Source organism: Diorhabda sublineata, chromosome 4, assembly GCF_026230105.1.
Source record: "Diorhabda sublineata isolate icDioSubl1.1 chromosome 4, icDioSubl1.1, whole genome shotgun sequence".
Lineage (NCBI taxonomy): Eukaryota > Metazoa > Arthropoda > Insecta > Coleoptera > Chrysomelidae > Diorhabda > Diorhabda sublineata.
Window position 1 is genome coordinate 26743900 of NC_079477.1, and position 23479 is coordinate 26767378.

Here is a 23479-nt window from a genome sequence, read left to right on the forward strand (position 1 = left end):
ATAAGGGCATAATAGACTGTTAAGAAGATTGATAGGTTCAGTTCATTGGAAACTAATCTCAGCGCAAAACAACAGGAACTTAATTTTTTTAGTTAAGGTAGCCATATGTAACTCCCACTTCAAGGAATTGTCCACAACATAATAAGAATCGTCAAACTCCTCAAAACAGCCATTAACTGCCGACATCACTTCCTCATTGTTGGAAAATCTTCGACCACCGAGCCATTTTTTCAAATCTGGAAACAGAAAATAATCCAAGCAGGCTACATCTGGCGAATAGGGTGCATGAGGTAACAATTCAATTTTTAACTCATTAATTTTGGCCATTGCAATAACTGATGTGTGCGCTGTTGCAATAAGTTCGCATAATACTCGCGATTGATACTTTTTCCTTTTTCAAGATAATCAATGAAAATTATCCCAATCGCATCCCAAAAAACCGACGCCATGACCTTGCCTGCAGATTGAACGGTGTTTGCCTTCTGACCTATGTTTTCCATGTGTACAAATTCATAGAAAACATTCACCATTGATGTCTGCCAAACAAACACTAAACAACGTGGCGTCTTCAAACTTATACTGCATAGATTGTGTACTTTCTAAAATAGTGGTGATTTTTAAGTAGCTACCGCCTATCTCTAGGTGAGGCTAAGTACTTCTGGGACCATCCTCGTATCTTCAGAATTAGATCTGTAGTATAATCTGTGAAAAAAGAATGATTTGGAAGGAAACATATTAATGGATATTGAAGTGGATGTACTTTAAGATGAGACTAACATTTTTTCCCTGCAACTAGGCATGCACTCCTCATTTTAAGTACCCTTCGAAGGGTAAAAACCTAGCTGAGAAGTACAATGGATAGTACAAACTGACTGGGTTGGTGTTTGATCAGTATTCTTTAAGGAAAATCCGGACTGGATTGAAACGAAACTTTTGTACAAGTTTTCTACAAATCCATGAAAAATAATAATAGTATAAGACGTGTAAGCAAATTGTAATAACTTAGTTGATAAGGCACTGCTATAAATATACATTATGTTTTTGAAATATCACTTTTTTTAATTTCGTGAATTAAAAAAAAATCAAACTAAATTTGCCCGTCCCTATTTTTCCACTTGAAATATCATTTCAAGCTAATGTTGTACATGTTATTAAAGGCATTGACCTTTAGTACAGTTAATCTTCGCAATTTTTTCGGGTTTGTCTCGACTTTTATAATTTGATAAGTTGATCATGAATCGCCCTTGGGAACGTCCTCAAAATTAGCATATCAAATGCGTCTTAGTGAACCTTGTATCACTTTAAGATTAATTTTTACAGGTTTAATGATGATTTTCTATCTCTCTCACATGTACAACACCGTATTCGTGACAATCCCAGCTTATATTTTACTAGGAATAGTACAGGGTGTACTGTATTGCGCCAATATATCTTTTCTTCTTATTCTGTCACATAAAATCACCGGATTGTTTCACGAGGAAGACGATGATGGAAGAATAACCAGAAGAACCGTCATTATTCGTAGAACAGCGAGGGCGTTTCAGGTACGTATTCTTAATATTTGATACTATACTTCCTCGATGAGAATGATTAGATCCCTTCAGAAATTCATAAAACTAAAACTAAAATAAAATAATATCAAAAATGACATCTTCAACTGGGTTTTCTAAAGCTATCGACAACACATATGGCACATAGCGTCGATAAAGATCAAATAAGAGATCGAAACGTTGGCATTTTAAGAAACTCAGTTTTATTTTGAGTCTTCGATCCGCAACACGATTCGAAATAAAAAAATATTCAATATTCTTGAAATAACTACAAATTTAGTTGGATTTTGGAACGTATTTTGAGGTCTAGAACTCAAATCTTCAATTTTTTTTTCAAAATTTGTTCTAGTTTTAAAGTGTGTATGGTGGCAGTAATGAGCTCTTTCGGCTGGTCACTTATTATTTAGAACTTAATTTTGTGTTGTGATTGCACTTCGGAATTTTTAAAAATATTCTTATATCGACTCAAAGTGTTTCTGTTACCTTTGTGGATGTGATGTGATTAAAAAATACGAAAAAATTATGAAAAGTGAACTTAAATATGAATCTGTAGAGGACGCTGTTCCACGTACAGACATTGGCAATTTTTTTTGTATGTAAATGTGAATCTTCATCGCTAGGAAGCAGTTAAAATATTTAATTTCGCAAATTGTACAAAGTGCTTTAATATGTGGTATGAATGTGGGATAATTAGAATAAATTAAAAGGAGTTGAAAGAATTGAAAATATATTGAAAATTTGAATACTAAAAAGAATATTAGTCACTAAAGGTTTGTTCCAACCTGGACCGTTCTTGGAAGCGTTTAAAAGATATTTTCTGCACAATCTTCGGCTATGCACGGTACTGTCTATCAACCTAGTATAGGAAACGGTTCACAAGTCAGTTGGAACAGAAAATAGAATCGAATAACGGTAACTACCCGGTTGTAACACGTAAACTCTATAGCGCAGAATCGTCACCGTACCATAGACGGTTTTTTTGATGCTTCTTCTTCATGCATGTATTAGGCGCAGACATCCTTGCTTCCTATCCTGCTTCAAGGTTGTCGCTCCACCTCTTTCTTTCTTGGTAGAACCTATTGGTTGACGTCAACTATTTTGCACAATCTTCTGATGTTCTCACTTCTTTTTCTGTCCAGTAGGGGTTTTCCGGCTATCCTGCGTATCATCCTTCCCAATCTAAATCACTGTTATTAATTCGTTAACGTGATAATATTGTTTATTTTGTTTCTGACTTTTGTTTCTTTTGATGCGTTGCAACAAACCTTATATATTTTTTAATCGTTTCAGGGCTCACATGATATTGGGCTTATGTTGGGGTCTTTATTATCAGCAATGATTATAAGTCACACTTTTCGCTTGAACAATACCAATGTTCTTGTGTATACAAATTCTACTGTCGAATCTAATGTAAGTATTAATTATTTTTAGTGAACATTTATACGAATTGTGATAAAAAATCCAGTAAACTATTTTATTAAAAATAAAGAAGGAAGGAAATGAAAAATTTGAATTAGTATCTCTTGATTAACAATGTCTTCATTCCAATTTTATTTCCATGAGTAGAATCATTTCTAGGTTTTTTTCGGAATTCTCTGGCGTGACAATGTCAAAAATGGTACTGAACACATTGTATACTACTGCCATACACTGTCTCATTTTACAAAAAATTATATTGTCAATTCCATAAAGCTCATTAATTTACAAGTGAAAAAATGTTCTAATTAAAATGGAATAGTCTTAAAATTATTTAACTTTAACCTCTAGGGATTAAGCTAGGGGCTTGGGGGGCTATAGCCCCGGGCCTCGAGTCCAAGAGGGCCCCATCATTTGAAAAACATTCTGTATTTATTTATGTGTTTTGATATCACAAATCTAACTTATTGATATTATTTTTTTACGCAAAAAAATTGATCCCATCTACCTTTTTAGCCTACGCACTCTTGATCGTATCTAACGTAATCTTTAGCACAAAGGAAACAAATAAGCAATCAAAAACGAAAATTGTATTTGTTTTTTAAACGTGTAACTCACGGGAAAGCGTGCGCGTGAAATTAAGGATGCTAATCCGAATTCCTTAAAGGGGCTCCGTCATTATTTTAGCTCGGTGCCTTATAAATCTTAATCAGGCCCTGTTAACCTCCAATATCTTTCAAATAGTGAGAGGTTTTCGAAAAAAAAACGTTAAGATCCTTTTTTGTAGAACAATAACACAATTTTGTATACGATGATGTAACTATGAGATATATTGTAAAAAACAGAAAATTGTAATGCAGAGAACCATTATATTGAAATTAAAAGCTAAACCACCCTTCTGGTCGTACCTAATAGTGAATTAGTAATTCTTATTACTTAAAAATAAAATGTTGTGACAAGATGTAGTAATTCCTTGTTATTAATCTTGTTTATTTTTCTCGTACTTACAGCTTATCAAAATTAATGTTTTTGAAAGTCATATTTGTCCACCAGGAATTCGATAATATCCTATATATTTGTATACAATTTCTAGATTTGTACTTATAACACCAGTTACCAACTACCATACTGCCAAAATAGCACAGATTACAGTTCTTCCAATCTTTATGATTCTAATAGTATTTTGGACGACATTTTTGATAAATCGGAAGATGGAAGACTGTGCGGTGCCCAGGCGTGTCCAGTTAGTAGTTCTTCATTGAATTCATCATCTATAATAGAATCAGGATTTAGGATTTTACCCGAACATACAACAAACATTTTAGTGACAGTTTATGGGATAATGTGTGGGGTAGCAATGGTTTTAGCTATCTTTGGATTGGACACTAGAAGACAAGTTATATATCAGGTATTAAGATAGGGATATAACCTAAATATAGGACTTTTCGGAAACTATCACTCGGATTCAGGGAGATCACCTATCAGCTGATCGCGGATCCTAACCCAGAATGAGATTCAGATCACACTTTACTGGTTTAATTTTCGGTGGAAATTTCAAATTTGAAACATGATCCACAGGAACTTTTGATTTTTATCACTATTTAAGTTGTATAGTAAATTCTAGATGTTAAATATTTGTTATTGAGCAGTTAATAACGATTTCTCCCTCACACGGATTTTACACTTTTAACACAAGTTTAATACCAATAATCTATTTTTAGACGACGCCGTCTGAAAGTTGTTTGTTCTGTATTCATTTACATACCGAAAGTTGCGTTTTGAGTGTTCCATGTAGAGAAAGTGACAGTTCTGTACTGCAAAACAATTTCGGGACGCTCTGAAGTAGGCAACTTTGACTTCCTTAAATGTGATTCTAGCCTATTCAGTGTTGACAGTTGACAGTTTCACTTCGATGATTTTGCAAAATCTTAAATTTTTAATTTTCTGAAATTATTTGTTTTATCCAAAGTTTTGTCTAAATTAATGCATAACAATGAATAATGATGAAAAACATCGGCGATGAAGAGTTACTCGAATCCACTTGATCTCACCGAAGAAAGCAATGCCGCCGTTCTTAATTCGTTGCCGGATAAATTTCGTGCAATGTACGAAAATCAGTACGAGTTCTTTATGAAGTGGTGTCACCAGGAAAAATTATAGATAAAATGTTTATAATTCTCTATTATTTATTTTCTTTCGTCAGTATAATTGAAAAAGTTTGGGATCTTATGCGTCGTCTAAAAAATGTTATGTATACCACGGCTGAAATACTACTTTGTTGGACTCGTCTGTGACTCGCCTGGTTTCGCTCGTCTCGCAATTTTCAGACTCGTCCAACAGAGTAGCACTTTCAGTTCTTGGTATACAAATAACTATTTTATGCTGAAATATAGAAAATTATAAAAAGTGCAAACCTCATCGATCAATAACGCTGCTCATGGAAATTGATCATTTAAGAGAAATAAATCACTTTCAAAATTCGAAAAACTATAAACAAATGAAACAACCCGTCAGCTGATCGCATTTACCCACCGATCTACCGAGGTAGAAAGGACCATAACATATGACATTGACCCGATTAACTCAATCAGTTTCCAAACAACATTGAATGTAATCCAGCTTAGTTTCCGAAAATTCAAATCATGACCGAAAAGTCTTTATATTGGACAGACTGGAAAGTAATGTCGTTTGTGCACATGTCGATATTTTATTATAATTTGTTAGCTTATTATCTACTTTCAAATCTTGCCAAAGAGATTTGAAAATGAAAAATGATCAGCCATATACAATAATGTTATGTTATAATATTATTGAATTTCGTATGGGTAGTACCACAAAACATGATGTTGTAATTGCCTTCGTGATTGCCAAAGATGATTCTCTAAGGTCGGATGAGGTAATTTTGATATATCTGACTCTTATTGAATGGGAAGACCAAAAATATTAGGCCACGACATGCTAGAGGCGGAGGTAAATTCTTGTCAGACAATCGAGGGGTTCTCAAACACCCTTACCAACCTTAGGAAAATAAGCAAAGCAGTTATTTGGATCCCTCGTGACCTATTCGAAAACAAAACAAAGCCAATTGTACCATACAAAACCGTTTTTTTCATCGCTTTGTTATTGGAAGGAAACATGGATCCTACATGATCTCGAAAGTAAAAGGCAATGGTTTTTTTTTAATTGGATAACACTGGGAAGCCGGGCTTCTATGTGGATTACACGCGAAAACCTGAACATTCGGTTAATACATATTATTATTATAAACAATTGGACACAGTAAATCTATCTTTAATCGAAAAGTATACGGTGCTTCAACAGAAAAGGCGATATTCTGTAACGCGACTTTGGAAAGAACCCACCATACTCGCCGGATAAACACCCTCTGGTTTTCAATGATTCCTATTGCTATAACATTTTCTAGTGGTATTTGGATGATATTTAAATTGATTTTTATCGGTCCAGCTTTGAAAATTTGGTAAAATATTTCTTATAATGATAATGATTACATTATTGATTAAAATTAAAAAGTATTCTTTTGAATTTAATTTAAGAAAACAACATTAATTTCCGGTTTCTCTTTGTACTTTCTATTGCTTCATAATACAATTACAATCAGCGAGATTGTTCCACATTTTTTACTTGTAATTTTTGTTTTGTCATCTTAAAAATAAAAAAAAACGATTTTTTCCTTTTTATTAAGAATTCTATGGACAAGGGAAGTATATTGGTAGCTTTAAGGGCAGTAAAGGAGAGCTTTAGAGATATAAGACTGCAAATGGCTGCACCGTTAGCTGTTTTCATAGGAATTGAACAAGCTTTCATGTATGCTAGTTTCAGCAAGGTAAATATATGATTTCTTAGCTAAAATCTTTATTATACAAGGGTCGTTTAACTTTTCACATCTCCTTTTCACTTCACACATTTAAATTAGCGTTAATAATTTTTTCAAAGTATCCAAAAATTATTTTTCTGCTATTATCATTTCATTTATTACAATCAATGACAGTCCTGGACGTTCAGTATCATCCATATTCATATGCCCATTTTTGGAAGCCGAGAACAACTTATAAATCTTTTCATGAGTCATTCTGAACAATATTTACATAACTTGTTTCAGGTTTGTTTAATTGTTTTTCCGCTCACAATTTTTTTCTTTCCAACAACGCATATAATTTTTTTCATATGCGTAATAAAACCAATCTCTCTGTCAAATTTACGTGAAATTTTGACGGGTGACATTAGAAACATGGTGGAAACTAACCATGTAAACACCGTCGCGAAAATATTGAATCTCTATCGTTAAACAGCCCTCGTATATTATACAAGGTAGTAGTTTGAAAATATTGTCGGTCCCATGCCAAAACCATGAATAGTTTTGACCGTTATTCGTTTGACCTGAGTGCACTATAAGTCTTAAAATGACCCATATTAGTCACGCCAATTCTCCAAAAGGTCTCCAGTGGATTTCACCAAGGACTCTCCACAAATATGACAGCTTCGCGTTTTTGGCTTTGGCTAAACAATTATTCAAAATATCTGAATGTGCCACTTACGTGAATTCGCCGTTGAAAAGTCTTATATTTAATTTATCTGAATACCAAATTCGCGAGTTTGACATTGCGAACATTTATTTAAATAGATCGGAAAGTGTCAGTTTAGCGATTATCTATTTTGATGAGCTTGTAATCCTGAATGTAACATTTTAGTGCTTTGGGAATTGCAGACTAGGTATATATCTGTGAATATTGCAATTTCGTGTTTTTCACGTTGCAAAAAACTGGATAAATTCAAGTGAATGTGTTGTGAAATATCAAGTAGGACTTTGGCATTTAATTTTACAAATATTTGCTTCTAAAAAACGTGAGTGCCACAACAAAAGGAATTCTATAAATAGCCGATAACAATTAGCTATCGGCAATTACAGTTTACAGCTTAGCCAACCAAGATGCTCTTTGTTATGTTTGGGAGGAAGCTCGAGGAAAAAGAGGATCAGTTGAAATCTCTTTTTGCTTTCATGATTCCATTCTCCCACATCAAAATAATATTCGTCTGTCGGCTCCGACTGTTGTGACCTCCAACAAAAAAACTCCATTTTGCTGTTATGTACTCGAAATCAAGTAGATTATAAATTTTTTGAAACCGGTGACACAGAAATGGAGTACATTCAAAAATAGTAGTAAAAGCGAAATATGTTCCGATGTATTCTGCAGAAGATTGGACAGTTTATAGTGCAAGGATAAGACCGCGACCTTTTCTAGATACAAATCTGACTATTTTGATTTTAAGATATTCCGAACACAGTCTTTTAACATGGATCAAATTCCGTGGCGCGAAGTTTGCTGGCTTCGCTTTGTGAAGGTTAAGACAATACAAATTTTGTTTTGAACCAATTACAATATTTTAAGGAAGTGAATTGTTCTAAAAAAGTATGACCAAGAAAAGTTATATTAAAATCAGCTGCCAGTTTCCAAAGTAAAGTTTGAAGACTTTGAAGAAAATGTGTAATGATCTTATATTACCTAAGATTTACAATACTACAGATCTTTGAAAGTAATGAAAAAATCCGGGACTGATTACCAGAGCCAAAAGCGTCGAAAAATGATTCGGAAGAAAGTGTTTAGTTTTTATGTTATGTTTTTTGTTACAAATGATTTTTGGTTTTTATTTATTCTTAATTAGCTAAGTACTACAGTTTATTTCCTTGTTTATGTTCATTAAATGAATTTGCAAGAACTTAACGAATACATTTATTTTAAATCTTTCAACGGCAAAAACACTTTTTTTTTCAAAACAAAAAATGAGCAATTATCTCGTACTATAATTCTGCACATTCATGTTTTTGGCATGGGATCGATAAGGACTTGACAACTTTTTTTCAAAATAAAATGTAAACCATTAGAGATATTTCAAAACTTCATTATCGAGTTGAAGTACATTCAAAACATTTATGAATGGAACTAACTTCGTTCATATGGCCACCGCTGGCACGTTTGCAGCGGTTGTTTCGTTGGATCCAATTTTTCATTACTCGGCTACACATTTCTGCTGAAACGGCTGCTATTTCGCGTGCGTTCGATGTTGGCTTTGAGCTCTTCCAACGTCATCAGCTTATTAGCATAGACCAATAACTTGACGCAGCTCAAAAGAAAAAATCTAGAGGCGTTAAATCGCACGAACGAGGCGGCCAATCAACTGGTCCATTTCTTGAGATAACATACTCATCAAACTTGTTCTTCAACAAATCGATTGTAACGTGTGCGGTGTGGCGCCGTTCTGTTGAAACCACATGATGTTCAAGTCCATATATTCCAATTCGGGCAAAAACTAATCGATAATCATGGCGCGATAACGATCACCATTCACAGTAACCTGGCGACCATTATCGTTGACGAAAAAATATGGCCCTATGACGCCGCCGGCATGCAAACCGCACCAAACAGTTATCTTTTGTGGATGAAGTGGTTTTTCATTAAGCACATGTGGATTTTCACCCGCCCAATACCACATATTCTGTTTATTGACTAACCCATTGAGCCAGAAATGAGCTTCGTCACTGAAGATGATTTTGCGATGAAATTGATCATCTTGGCGCATCTTTTCCAGAGCCCAATCGGAGAATGCACGTCGCTTCGAATGGTCCATCGGCTTCAATTCTTGTGTGAGCCTGATCTTGTATGGATGTAAAGTAAGATCCTTACACCTTGTGACTGCCTGTCTACTACGTCGAGAATTACGACCGAAAATCAGAGTTAACGCTCTTAAAGTAGCGGACACCGACTCCGAATTTCTGTAGTAAATTTTTAGGATTTGAAAATGTTGTTCGCTCGTGTACTTCACCATGATGAACAGGTTATGTCTACTAAATAAACTAACAGTGACAGTTCGATGTTAAGTGAAAAGGTGCGTTCGCAAACTAAATTCAAAAATGTCAAGTCCTTATTGGAAAACCCATTAGTAGTCATATCAAGCAATGTTTTTTGTTTCAGTCTTACGTTGTTTGCACTTTAGGAATAAATAGACTGAATTTTGTTTTTTTGGGAATGGGGTTGCTACAATCAGTAGCAGCTTGTACGCTCAGCATGCTGCTGAGATCTGTCCGAAGATATTACGTTGTGGGTAAGCTAAAAAGTAACAAATTCAAAGTATACGATTGAAATTTTTTCATTTATTTAGACCCACTCTCAACCATAAATACTAGAAAAGCAGACACTTAATATTATATACATAAAAATGGTTAAAAATGAGAGAAAAAAATGTAATTCCTGTCATTGTTATGCAACAGTTCAAAGTTAATTTAATGATAAAGTTTTAATCAGACCTATCTGGTCCTGGGCTTCGAGTTTTTCCATTTTTTATGTTTTTTGTCTCATTTTACCAGTCCCTCGCTCCCACTATTCTCAAATCTCTTCTAACTTCCTCCAACAGTATTCCCATGACGAAATTTTTGGAGGTTTCCGCTTTCCTGTTGAAAAAAGCGTACTGTAAATTTTGATTTTTTGTTAAGGACTAGTTCTATGATACTAGAGTTGGGACAGTAGGAGACACAATTTCATTAGTGTACCTACGGTACGCCGTTGTACGAAAGGAAAGGAAAGGTATTAAAGATCTAGAGATCCAGTCATTTTCCTTTTCAATTGTAGCATATCTACATTAAATTATATTTTTTTCTGGATCTTCTTCTACTTTTTTTCCAACTTCTCCATGTTTTACCCATCCATCTTCTATCATTCTGACAGTATATCCCTAACCATTTCTCTCTATGCTCTAATTATATGGGATATACTTGGGTGCTTATACAATTCTGATATTTCTTTGTTTATTCTTCTTCTGTAAATTCCATCTCCTTAAATTCAACCATAAATCTTTCTCAGAGTCTTACTATTGCTGACGGTCTTAATATTGCTTCGCACATACTTATTTTAGCTGTTTGTTATACATATATTAAGTTTAAAATTCCAATACATAAAAAAATTGGTAATAGATTGCTTAAAACCTAATTTGGCGGCTATAAAAAATTAACAATCGAATTGTTTAAAAAAAACGAATTAGTAGCCTTGACTGATATAATTTGGGGTAAGTTTTACTCACCGACGCCTCAAGAGTTCCTCTTCAAAACAACTGAACCGATTTCAATAAACTTGGTATCTTTAGAAAAAATTTTCCATCTTTTCTGTGATATATCTAATTCTCTCTGTTACCATTAGAGCCTGTTGTTTGATGTAGTTTTTAATATCCACTTACGTCAACTCTTTTGGTTAATCACCCCACGTTGCTCAAATTTAACTACTATTGCAGATGTAAAGATAAATGATTTGAATGAAAAGACACATTTTCTAATAAAATAGGCAATTGGGTCACACCAGGAAATCAAAGAACACGGAGTTGAATAGATAGGGACATATACTGTGCCCCTGGATGGATGAAGGGTCTTTATTCTTTAGAGTTTATAGTTATGAGATCCGGGAACACATTGTATAATAATCGCGCAAAGTATACCTCATCACATATTGATAGAAACACTTACAAAACATGAAAATATTTGGAGCGGTCTTTTTCCAAACACTTTTATGCAAATTTTTTCTATCAGAAGTATCTGCAACATTCTTTTTTGACCAACCAGAACGATAGTTGTTCGCTGACAGAATTATTTTAATGTGATTATATTTTAGGTGTTGGTTTCGCGTTTCATGGTTGTCTTTTTATGGTTCTTATCGTGTTAAAACCTAGCGAAGATGACCCAGCTATCTTCTATGTGATATCGGCTGCCTGGGGAGTGTGTAATGCCACGTGGGAAATGCTCAGTTTCAGTGAGTAAACAAGTGTTTATTTCATGAAACCAGCAACCAATAATAAAATTAATTTTATTCACCAATTCGAACCATATGCTTACTAGTAATTTAAACTACTTTTGAACAATTGATAGTATCTATAAAGATGAAGTTTTCTCAAGTCTGACTGTTGGAAATGCTGTCACTTTTTTCTGCAAATTCAAATATTCTCGAATTATTATTAAATTTAAATTTATTTCATGGTAAAAACCAAAAATTTTATGCGATATATACTTATTACCTTATATTTTAATTTGGATAGTAGTTTAATTTCCTAAGCAGTATTATGAGCCAAATTGAATGAATATAAAAGTCAAATTAATGAATGTTTCAACAATATAAAAGACGATTTTAATCTTGATTTAATATCGATAAAAAAGAATATTTGCGAAATTAAATTTCATATGGTGTTATTTAAATAATTTTTTATGTTTTTTCTTTGCGATAGGAGTTTTATTTCACTCATAAAAACACAACCTTGTGATGAAAACAAGTAGGTAAACAATTTTTTCTACGTTATTTTCATTATAATATTCACATTTTTTTCATTCATTTGCATTCATAAAGCATGTAATTTCTGTATCGGTCAAAAAGCGTGAAAAAAAGTACCGTAGCGATTAATTGTTTCACGCTTTTGCGTTAAAAAAAAGCGTGCTGTAACGTGTCATTTTTTAACGCAATTATAAAATTGTTTTATCAAAATATTGGGCTTTCTTTCTCATGTCAATTCGTTTCACCGATAAACTGTCACACTTTTATTTCTTGATTTTTGTTCAAGAAAATCCATTTTGTGTCTAATTAAAAGGAGTGTAGTATTATTATTAGTGATGGAGAGTAATAGTGAAGAAAGTTTAAACTGCACACCAGAAGATGTTGAATCGGCAACTGCAGCTATGAATCTTCTTCCTGAGAAATATAGGAAACAGTATTTGAAGGAATGTAATTCTTTTTTGGAGTAGCGTACTAAAAAAGGTATAAACAGCTTCACCGAAAGAGTGTTACTAGCTTACTTTGAAACTAAATCCAAAATCTGGAAGTCTTCAACACTTTGGTCGACTTATTTAAAACTGAAAGGCACCCTTATGGTAAATAACGACACAGACATCAGTAAATACTCGAAATTCATTGCACATTTGAAAGATAAATCAGTTGGCAATAGATCCAAAAAATGTAAAACATTTGCACGTGAAGAAATTAATAAGTTTCTGTTGCAAGCTCCAGATGATATTATTATTTGTAACATCTTTCAGGTTGCTTTAATATTCAGAATCGCAGGAGCGCTGCGGAGAGAGGAATTATATAAAATGAAGTGTTATGATATTAATAATACCGGAAATGTTTTAATTATCACAGTACCTGATACAAAAACTCATGTTCAACGTGGAATTACAGTTATTGGTGAAGTATCTGACAATAGATTAAACTTGGGGTAATTATTCAGTTTAGGTTGCATACGCCCGATTTCCTTGAAATATTTATATGTATGTAGAAAATTATGCTGATTAATTTAATATTTATATATAGGGCGCGAAAATTATTCCTTCACATACTTTTTTGAAGTTGAAAATTTAGATAGGTTAGGTTACGTTAGGATAGGATAGGATAGGTTAGGTTAGGTTAGGTTAGGTTAGATTAGGTTAGGTTAGATTAGGTTAGGTTAAATTAGGTTAGGCTCTTACACAAAATATATCTTCTTTTTCAGCAGAAAAAACTATATAATATACTAAAATTTCAAGGAAATCGTGCGTATGCAATCTAAACTCAATAATTACCAAACTTGGTAAACATTTATAAGAAATATAACAACCAACGACCCACAAATGTCAAAACAGATTATTTCTTTTTGCAGTATAGAAATGGAAAATGCAAAACCCAAGCTGTAGGTATCAATACCTTTCCAAAAATTCCCTCGCTTATCGTACCATATTTGAATTTACCTAATCCAAAAAAACTACACTGAGCATACATTTCGACGCTCTTCGGCACCTCTATTAGTGGATTCCGGCTATGATATAATTCAACTAAAGAACCACCTTGGGTGGAAATCCAACACAGTTACGGAGGGTTGCGTGGACGACTCAATAAAAAACAAAATGGATTCGGCAGTAAAAATTTTAACGGGAACAACTAGTTCGACTTCAAGCAACATTGTAAATGTTCACTATCCTACCAACAATCCAATAAATACTAATACAACTGTAGACGATGTTATTTCTTTGAACTCGTTACATGTTGCCAAATCAAGTACCAATAGTAATATAACTTCTTCACTTCAAATTAATAATGTTCACAGTTGTACTTTTAATATCACTATTTCAAAATAAAAATTGATAAAAGTTTTGTCGAATTTTTTTAATTCTATGGACGTAGAAAAAATTTTGTATGCAACTCGTGAGTAAGGAAACTTTTTTTCACTCGTAGCAATTTTTACATAAATAACTAATATTTGCTTAGTTTAATCCTTAATATACTCCAAACCATTATTATAGAATTAAACACATAAAAATATAGTAGTCTTAAGAAGATATGTCCACGAGAGAAACAAAAAAAGGAGAAGAATCGAAAAAGGAAAACAAATATTTTGGGTAAATGATTGGAAGAGGAAAAAAATCAATTTTGTTTCATAGAAAAAATTAAAGTCTTATCATTACTTGTTTAAACAAAAAACTAATTAAATCATTGTGAAAATCAAGCAAACTTACAAAAAAAACATGAAGGGAATCCTAGCCCAACCTAAAAAAAAATTGATTTTCGATATTTTGTGACCAAAATTAAAATGGATTCAGCTTTCAAATAAAACCCATATTTTTATGTTGAAATTCGATATAGACTAACAAAATTAAACGTATCCACTTTTTTAATTAATTATTTTGTTTCAGCTTTCCTAACTGGACATTATGCCGATCACTGGGAAGCCCCTTTTATCAATACGGCCTTTTTCAAGTTTTCGGGACTGTCTCTATCGTTTTTTCTCCACGGTTTCCTCTGTAACATATGGAAATTGTACTCTATAGCTTTCCTCATGGTTATAGCTGTAGTTTTTTTTGCTTGGCTGGAAATATGGTTGGAAAACGTGAGAAAAGTGAAGAATATATCTAGATTATGACCTAGACTAAGCTTTTGGTAATACATAGCGAACATATCAGCAAGGTTCAGAATTCTTTTTAATCAGTGATACATTATCTGATTAAATCAAAAACTCTGAGGAATTTCATATAAAATTTATTTTATATTTCGGAAACTATGATCTGAATGATTAAAATTATCCTATTCCGAATAGTTCAAACAAAATAATGCATTTGAGGTTATAGTTCTTCCAATATCAATAGCAAAAACAATGGAGAGGATGCGTCCACGTGGAATGACGGTTTGTTAGATGCTTACGGAATTTTATACGGGGAGTAAAATTATTTTTCATTTCTTAAATTGATATGACTGCCGTGCGTATTTATGAAATATTGATTGTTCCTCGCATAACTGTCTTCTGCAATTAATATCGGAAGAACTATAACGGTTGTTGTATCATCTTACTCTACCGCCATTTATCATCGATTCTACGAGGCATATTTTTTAAGTAAGTACCGTTTTGGAATTAAAAAAGGAAGTGCAAAGATATCGCAATAATTTTATTTTTACATGAAAGCCTGTACCTTAATCTACTTTTCTACATAATTTCCGTGAATATTGAGGCACTTGTCATAACGTGGCAACAGTTTTTGAATACCCTCTTCATAAAATTCTGCCGCCTGACTTCTTGTTAACCACTGTATCACAACTGTTTTTTTAACTTCGTTATCGTCTTGAAGACGCTGACCGCCCAGGTGCTTCTTCAAGTGCAGGAACAAATGGTGGGCTGGGCGCCAGATTAGGGCTGTAGTGAGGATGATCTAGAATTTCCCATTGAAAAGATTTGTTCAGATCTTTGGTCCGATTAACCACATGTGGACGGGCATTGTCATTCAGCAAAACGATACCTTTACTCAACTTGCCACGTCTTTTGTTCTGGATTGCACGACGCAGATTGTTCAATGTCTCACAATAAGACCCATGATTTTTCGGGCAGAAATTTTTTGCTTAAACTTTTTTGGGTGATGATGAATGTCGCCATTCCATGGATTGTTGTTTCGATTCTGGTGTGACATAGGCCACCCAGCCATGTTTCGTCCCCAGTAACAATTTGGTCTAAAAAATCTTCACCTTCATTGTGCTACCACTCAAGGAAAGTCAATGCACTGTCTAAGCGTTGGGTTTTGTGCAAAGCTGTCAACATTTTTTGGAACCCAACGTGAACACAATTTATGGTATTCCAAGTTCTCCGTCACAATGCGATACAAAACACTACGAGAATATTGAGGAAAGTACTCGCACAATGATGAAATTGTAAAGCGTCTGTTTTCATTCACCTTTTCGACCACTTTTTGCACCAAATCTTCATTAACGACCGAAGGACGCCCACTCCGTTCTTCATTTCCTTACCATTCCATCACTCATAATGTTTTGTCCGTAAACTTCACAGATCTCACCATGAATATCGATTGGTATTACGCTTTAACACTAAGAAATCGTATAACAGCTCGTACTCCACAATCGGCGGGATTCACGATTGTCGGAGGCATCTTAAACACTCAGTAAATAACGTACATAATGAAGAATCAGACTGTAATGGCGTAGACCTTGGGGTTGCGCCGACGGAATCGCAAAACGGTACTTACTTAAAAAATATGCCTCGTACTTTGTTCCATGTGGGATATTAGAAATCATATCCCAATCCACCAGTTCGCCAACACACAATTCTGCCACAATGATCCCGATCCAGTTTACTAATCGAAGTATTATATCAGGTGATTGGTTATTTCGTTTTCGAGTTACTTAGGCTTGCAGTTGAATGTAAAAGCCTTGTACTTGGGTAAATAACGGCTCAATAACAATTATTTAATATCTAGAATCAATCATACAACTGAATAAAGATCTATAAACATTAAATATCGTGAAAAATTACTTTCATTAAAATATCGTTCTCGTTTAGGATTCGCTATTAGCTAATAGATGTTTCAGGATCATATATAGAGCAAAAAGATCACGTTGACCCATGGCTTAACAACTTTCTTAATATTGTTAGCTCTATCTTTTTTACTAAATTTTTCCATTTGATCCCGTCTTGCCTCTTGCCCTTATTTATTCATAACAAACTTTTTTATATCTAACTTTACGTCTTCTATCCATTTATTCTTTGGTATTCCTAATTTGTCTTTTCTCCTTTCCCTACCTTTTATAAATAAATTTCTTGCAAAATTTATTTATAAAAATCCTTACATCTCAAATTGAATTCTACAACCAATATTTTGGCAACAGTGTCAACATACGTTTTTCGTCCGTTGCTGACCTATTAAGAAAGCTCTTTCAACGTTTGCGTTATTTGGAATAAACAAAGTAATACTGACAACTTGTTAGGAATTCTGAAACACAATATTGACTTATTATTGATTTAAAATAGGCTACTCATTTTTTATGAGCTATCGTTCAACGTTCTTTTTGTTAGTGATTAGAAAACGAGCGACGGGCGGCACTTGGGCCTGCATGAGCGACCGATATTCGATTCTCGTCGCTTGCGCTCGACCAAGCTCGTTTGCGAAATGTAAAAAGCCTTACAAAAGGCCTATCTATGTCCGGCTTTATCCGGACGTCTGGCCACGTTAGTCCCAACAATAACTCTTTGTGCACTTGAGCAAACGATTATTATTTTTACATCCGTTCTTCTCCAGACTCCTTCATCAGAATGAATTTCTCCACAAATATTTTTCTCTCCCACATTTTCAATTTATTGGCAGCCTCTTTCAATAACATCCATAGCTCGAAGCAGTTGGCCGAAAAACTGTTATATAATCTGTAGTTTTCACTTATCTTGATAAGATTTGGAATTTTACACTGCAGTTTTCTGTTTGCTTTCCTTTCAAATTCTTTTTCCCATCCCCTGAAATCCTGTTTTTTTTTATTTGTAGTTGTTACCCCCAGATATTCAAATTAGATCACCTCTTCAAGTATTCTTCTTCTTTTTCCTTTTGCTGATCCAGAGGATCATAGTTTCCAAAAAATCTTGTGGTAATTTATTTTTCATTTTAATCTGTCATTCTAATAATTATAACACTAACAACTATCTGTGAGATAAAAATGATAAAATGTTGTAATTTAATTCTGGAAGAGATATACGTATTTTTCTGATGGTTGAAGCACACATTTTCTACTGTCTGCTAGTATTTCACATTGAATAACTTGTAAACACATTTTGGAACTATTAAAAATATTATAAATGATATTGTTTTATTCAATTTGTAATTTATCTGATCCTATGAAAAACAAGATTTCACATTTTGGCATCGACTACAAAATAATCACAATGATAAAACAGTTGAACTGATTTTACTGACAATTTCTTTGCTCAAAAATGAATTTTAAGTGATCCAACCCGACATAACAAGTTGATGTTGGTATAGCTCAAAAACTTTCCGACTGAGCTCAAAAATCGCATCATTCAATGGAAAAAACATGTTGAACCTTCCTCGTAACAGCACTCTTACGAACTCGCGTATCAATAGTTGCCTAAATTGAGAGCATGCTACAACTTGTTCAAAGACAGTCCTTCCAGACATGAAATGCTCTTATCCATTGTTGCTCCGAAATCATGTTCTGGCTAGGAAGCATACCTGATTCTCAGAAAATTTAGTCACTGTATTCGCGCTTAAAATAATTCATATCTTCTTCGCAGAACACGAATCAGAAGCACGGTTGCCAACCATCCCGGATTTCCCCGATTCCCATTGACTTGTCCCGTCTTGTCTGCCCCCGGGACATAGATTATCCCGGGTTTGGGATATAAGCAGTAAAAATGTACAAGTGACGTTCATCTGCAAGCGTTCAAATTGAAACTTCAGTAGAAATGGGGTCAGATTTTCACTAGTGCTAAAGAAGCGAATTTGAATGCGCTAAAAACCGTTGTATCCTAAGTATCCTTTCTTGTGACGCCTAAGTCGAGAAGGAATTTTCTCATATGCAGTTCAAATGAACGAAATCCGGAGACTATTGCAGTGGATTTGATTAGAACCGAAGTTATCATTTCTTGTCTAATTTTAAACAAGATAAGGGCTTGATAAATCTTGTGTGTCCCGGATTTCTGTAACCAGAAGTTGGCAACACTGATCAAAAGCCATCACGTGAAAGTTTAAAAACCGTTGGATAATAGCATTCTTTCAGTTCTTATCCGAAGAACCATTCCTTAAAAAATCCTCAAATTGATTAACCCCTAACTCCATTTCATTATGAAGACATGAGTTCCGTTATGAATAACTTACTGAAGCGGTTCGTTGAAATTCTTCAAAGCACTTCTATTTATAAAATGGACATTTTCAAAAAAGATGCCATTGGTTTATTTTGCGGCCTCAAAAAAGTGCAAGATATCGATTTAGGATACGCCAATGCAAAAAATGCATTGGGATCAAAGATTAGGAAATGTTGATCTTTCTCAAGGATTATAGAATCTATTTTATGTACACGGTTTCCAAACCTTGCCCCTTAGCATTCGAATTAACCGAAGAAATAAGTTTCCTTAATACCAATAAGTATGGCATCGATCCAGCTGATGTCTGAAGCATTTAACTTTTTGTTGACTGCAAACATATGCAATGCCACTACATTGGAAGAAGCAGACAGGACTTTTCGAGATATACTGATGAATCTGATAAGATGAGAAACTATTCCAGATGGTATAGAGTAGATGATTTTTGGATGGAAATTATCGGAAACAGTGATTTAGTAGATCAATAGCGGGACACACAGTATTTGACCACGAAAGAAATGATGAAATAAAGGAGATATGTGGCGAAGGGAATGGAGATACCACGTGGACATATATATATATATATATATATATATATATATATATATATATATATATATATATATATATATATATATATATATCAAATTTTTCAGCATAATTCTCTCTATAACATACTAAAATCGGAGGGGTGTAACCTATTCTAGATAATTACCCCAAATATTGATATGCGATTTTCTACAAAAGATTCGTGGACCAAAAAATGTAGAAATTTCAAAATCTATGAGGAATGCCTACTCAAGATTCGACGCAGCATAAAAAAAATACAAAAAATGACAAGATTTGCAGGAAACCGAAAAAAGAAAAATTGGAAACAAAAAAGAAAAAGATAATTGAAGAATCTCAAAAACATTTTGCAGCAGTGGAGCAAGAATTGGTTAAATGAATATTTCAACCTGAAAAATGTGAAAACCAATCTGGAAAAACCGGGACAAAAACGGGAACTTGATTTTCAGTTTTTACTAGATACCCTGTATAAGCCTTTCAGGTCCAGTGGAATAAATTTTAAAACACTTTACATTATGTCTTTCATTTACTCCTTCAAGTATTTTTTCATACTTTACAATCATTTTTTGATAATGTACTTTAGTTTCGATAACAATGAATTTTAACTTTACTCAAAGACAGATTTTCAAAAAAATTATTAGAAAGTAATAATTCTTTTATGATCAACTTTCCTTCACATTTTTGTACCTATACGAGCACAGTAAACTTCTAAAACTTTCTCACCTACACCAAAATCATTCTTAAAGACCAATATTTAAACAAAAAATTTGTTTTTTCAAATAAAACAAAATTTAGTATATATCTACTTTAATCTTATATACACATACATAAAAAAAAATCGACTTCTTTCTATAATATTTATACATATTTTTAGTTAAAACTGTCATTTTTATACAGCACTTTCATTCGGTTGTGTCATCATAACTACATCCGAAGGATAAACGTATTTTTTCCTTCTCACGTAACAAGGACTGGGCTTTCTTTCACTCGTGCTGTTGTTCAAACCACTCAACAGGGGTAGCTGTTCTGTCCTCGAAAAACACTGCTCGCCTTCCTCGTTGTTCTTTTTCGATAACGCACTTTTTAACGGTAAATCACTCGGTACCGAAGTTTCCAAATCCTCGTGACTTTTCCTTTTAACCGATAGAATCGTTTTTATTGGCACGGCACTGGTATTTATTTCGACTATAGGTGACGTAGCCTCGGGTCGTTGTCTAGAAGCTTTTCCCCGAAACAACTGCCGCCATCTAGGCGGTGAAGGACGTCGTTCGCGAATGACTGCGTCTACGGTGATAACTTCTGGATTGAAAGTCACATTTTTGGTTATGTCTGAAGGTGTGCGACAAACGCTCCCGGAATCTACACTGCTTGATGGTTGACTAGAAGGTTGTCTTTGAAATTTTATAGATCTATGGTCTTCATCCAAATTTAGATCTATGGCTAAGTTAGATATCATATCTTGATCAATGGGGAGAGGTGAACAAGGTGACATAACCTTTAAAAAATACAAATTCATCTATTACCTATATAACCTCTAGACTTATAATTTTTTGACTTACCGTTGGATAATTAGGAGAATTAGCGTAATATCCCGAAGTTATATTTTCAGCGGATTGGTCTTGTAGAAAGTCGAAGTTGACTTCTAAAATATTTGAATCAGAGTTAAAAAATTCTTTACATCCGGCACTGGCGAGAACGTTGTCTAATATATCTTCTGCTGATTGGAATTCAGCATCGCTCGTTTCGTTGTCAACTTCACTAGAATAAACACAAATTCAATTATCCACATCGAGAATCTAAGGCAGTTTAACAAGGTTATTTTTCTCCTTGTAAGTTTTCTGAAAGACACTATTGTAATAGAAAATTTAAATACGTACAGTTTCATAAATTAAAATATTCACACAAATTTATATATAAAATATATTTGGGTGGTTTGGCATTTACTTTTGTCAGATATTGTTGATTGGCATCCATTGAAGCTGATTGAGGTCGATTATCACTCCTAATTCAACAACACTTTTACTTCCAAAGAAATGTTTTAGAAGCTCTCCCGAGGCGTTTAAGGTTATTTTCTGGACATGTCTGCTTAAAAAAACTGTTAATAGTCACAGTTTTGTTCAAATACACCATTAACATTATTCAGCACTCTCCAGGCTCGTTTCTAAGCCCGTTCATTCAATTTTTGCATTTTACTTGTTGATGTAATTTAGCTCCTTATTTAAAACGTCACTCAAGTTACTTAAAAAGGCTGATCCCTGTGAAAATATATTACCAAAAACATCACAATAATCTGGTTGCAAATTTAGACCCTGTAAATTGGAAAGTTGCTTTGGCTTTTCAGCCACTCAACATCTAAATCTAGATGATTTTTGTGTCCCACTTCCAGGTACTCAAGCCTTTTGATGAAATGGGCAGGACACTCGTGGAGTAGATGATCTGCTGTTGTCGTCCTCTGCTAAACCTATCATCTTAAGACGGTGACCCATCAAAAGACCAACCACCAGTTTAATGTCGTTTCTAGTCATCACGAGAAGTTCTCTGCTGATAATGTTATGAATTATATTATTCCAGTAAGATTCTATTTGATTCTTTAGGCATCAGTTCAGTTTGTTATTGATGTGGCAACTCACAGTAGGGCTCTGGTCTAAGGTAGAGAGTCGTTACCTCTTTTTGGCAAGGCTGTCTGTTTCCTCATTGCTTAGTATACTCTAGTGACGTTGTAACCACACCAAGGTTATTTTTTTTCTGTTAACTAGTGCTTTATTTAGTTATTTAGGCCCTGAGAAGCATTTGAAAGAGACAGAAGGCTTTAGGAATCTAATAATTTCATTATAAAGGCTACAAATGTTAGAGGTCATCATTTTTTAAGTGAGTAGGACTATTATGAGTTAGAGTTCCACTTTCAGTGGTTGAATTCTCCTCTAAGGGTCAATTTCACAGTGAGAAAATGGAGAAAAAACTGGAGTTTAAGCTATGATTTGAACTTTTCTGCCAGATGTCACAATTTTTTTCGATATTTGTTTTAAAGTTGAATTATTTAGGAGAGTTGTCTAAAGAACAAAAATCGTGCAGGAAAAAGAAAAAAATTGGGAAGAGTTGGGAAGGGAATTTAATGATGAAAATTACACAACGGTCATATATGTTTTCGATTGAACCACAACAAATCTAAGAAATGTGGGAAAATATAACAATTCGCTCTAGAACAAATACATTTTCGTTTTCTCGGCACGTCGACAATGTTGATAATTTCTTCATCATCGCCGTCGGGTTCATCAAATATTAAGTTTAAATCTTCAATCACCTTACAAAAACCCTTTCTAATATTGTGAAAATGTAGTCAATATGAAAAAGTTAGGTTCGGATCATTCGTTTCATGTTAAACTGAAGCTTAAGCTACCCCCAGGCGTAGTTTGTCGATAAACGTCATCTATAATCTGGGGTCTAAATCAAGTCAAGGTCCAAGTTTATACTGATTCGTAGTTGCCAGTCAGTGATAAATGTAATTTGAAAATACAAAAATGTATAGCGTGCAGCCTTCTTGCTTAAATTACAACAATAACATACAGAGAAAATTTGAATTTAGTTCGTACTCGTTCGTATTCGTGGTCAAAAATTTCTTTCCAATCATTTTGATGCAATAATAAGAAATGTGTAGTAATTTTGAGTAATTTTTAATGAGTAAAAAATAAAAATAAAAACATTGCAATAAAACCAAATTTTCTTAAAAATAAAATAGCATTCTAAACAATAATGTTCCTTTTTTTAAATCGCTAGAAGCGTGTATT

General features: G+C 33.8%; 2 protein-coding genes across 8 annotated transcripts in view; one reads left to right on the forward strand and one right to left on the reverse strand.

Moving 5' to 3' along the window:
- LOC130443222 (protein unc-93 homolog A) overlaps positions 1-18108 on the forward strand; it is a 29817-nt gene extending 11709 nt beyond the window's left edge. Inside the window, exons 6-12 of one of the 2 annotated variants that reach the window (XM_056777749.1) lie at positions 1321-1544; positions 2841-2960; positions 4060-4374; positions 6670-6810; positions 9956-10085; positions 11639-11776; positions 14677-18108. In XM_056777749.1, the coding sequence (XP_056633727.1) occupies positions 1321-1544; positions 2841-2960; positions 4060-4374; positions 6670-6810; positions 9956-10085; positions 11639-11776; positions 14677-14903 (1295 nt within the window). In that variant the 3' untranslated portion in view covers positions 14904-18108. The remainder of the gene's footprint in view (positions 1-1320; positions 1545-2840; positions 2961-4059; positions 4375-6669; positions 6811-9955; positions 10086-11638; positions 11777-14676) is intronic. The other variant, XM_056777750.1, reaches the window with a different exon arrangement.
- A 2376-nt stretch (positions 18109-20484) lies between these two features.
- The window catches only part of LOC130443141 (diacylglycerol lipase-alpha), a 31746-nt gene continuing 28751 nt past the window's right edge, over positions 20485-23479 (reverse strand). For 3 of the 6 annotated variants that reach the window (XM_056777631.1, XM_056777630.1, XM_056777627.1), the window contains 2 exons: positions 21254-21452; positions 20485-21189 (listed from right to left, as the gene is read on the reverse strand). In XM_056777631.1, coding sequence (XP_056633609.1) covers positions 20584-21189; positions 21254-21452 — 805 coding nt within the window. In that variant the 3' untranslated portion in view covers positions 20485-20583. The remainder of the gene's footprint in view (positions 21190-21253; positions 21453-23479) is intronic. The other 3 variants (XM_056777626.1, XM_056777629.1, XM_056777628.1) reach the window with 1 other exon arrangement.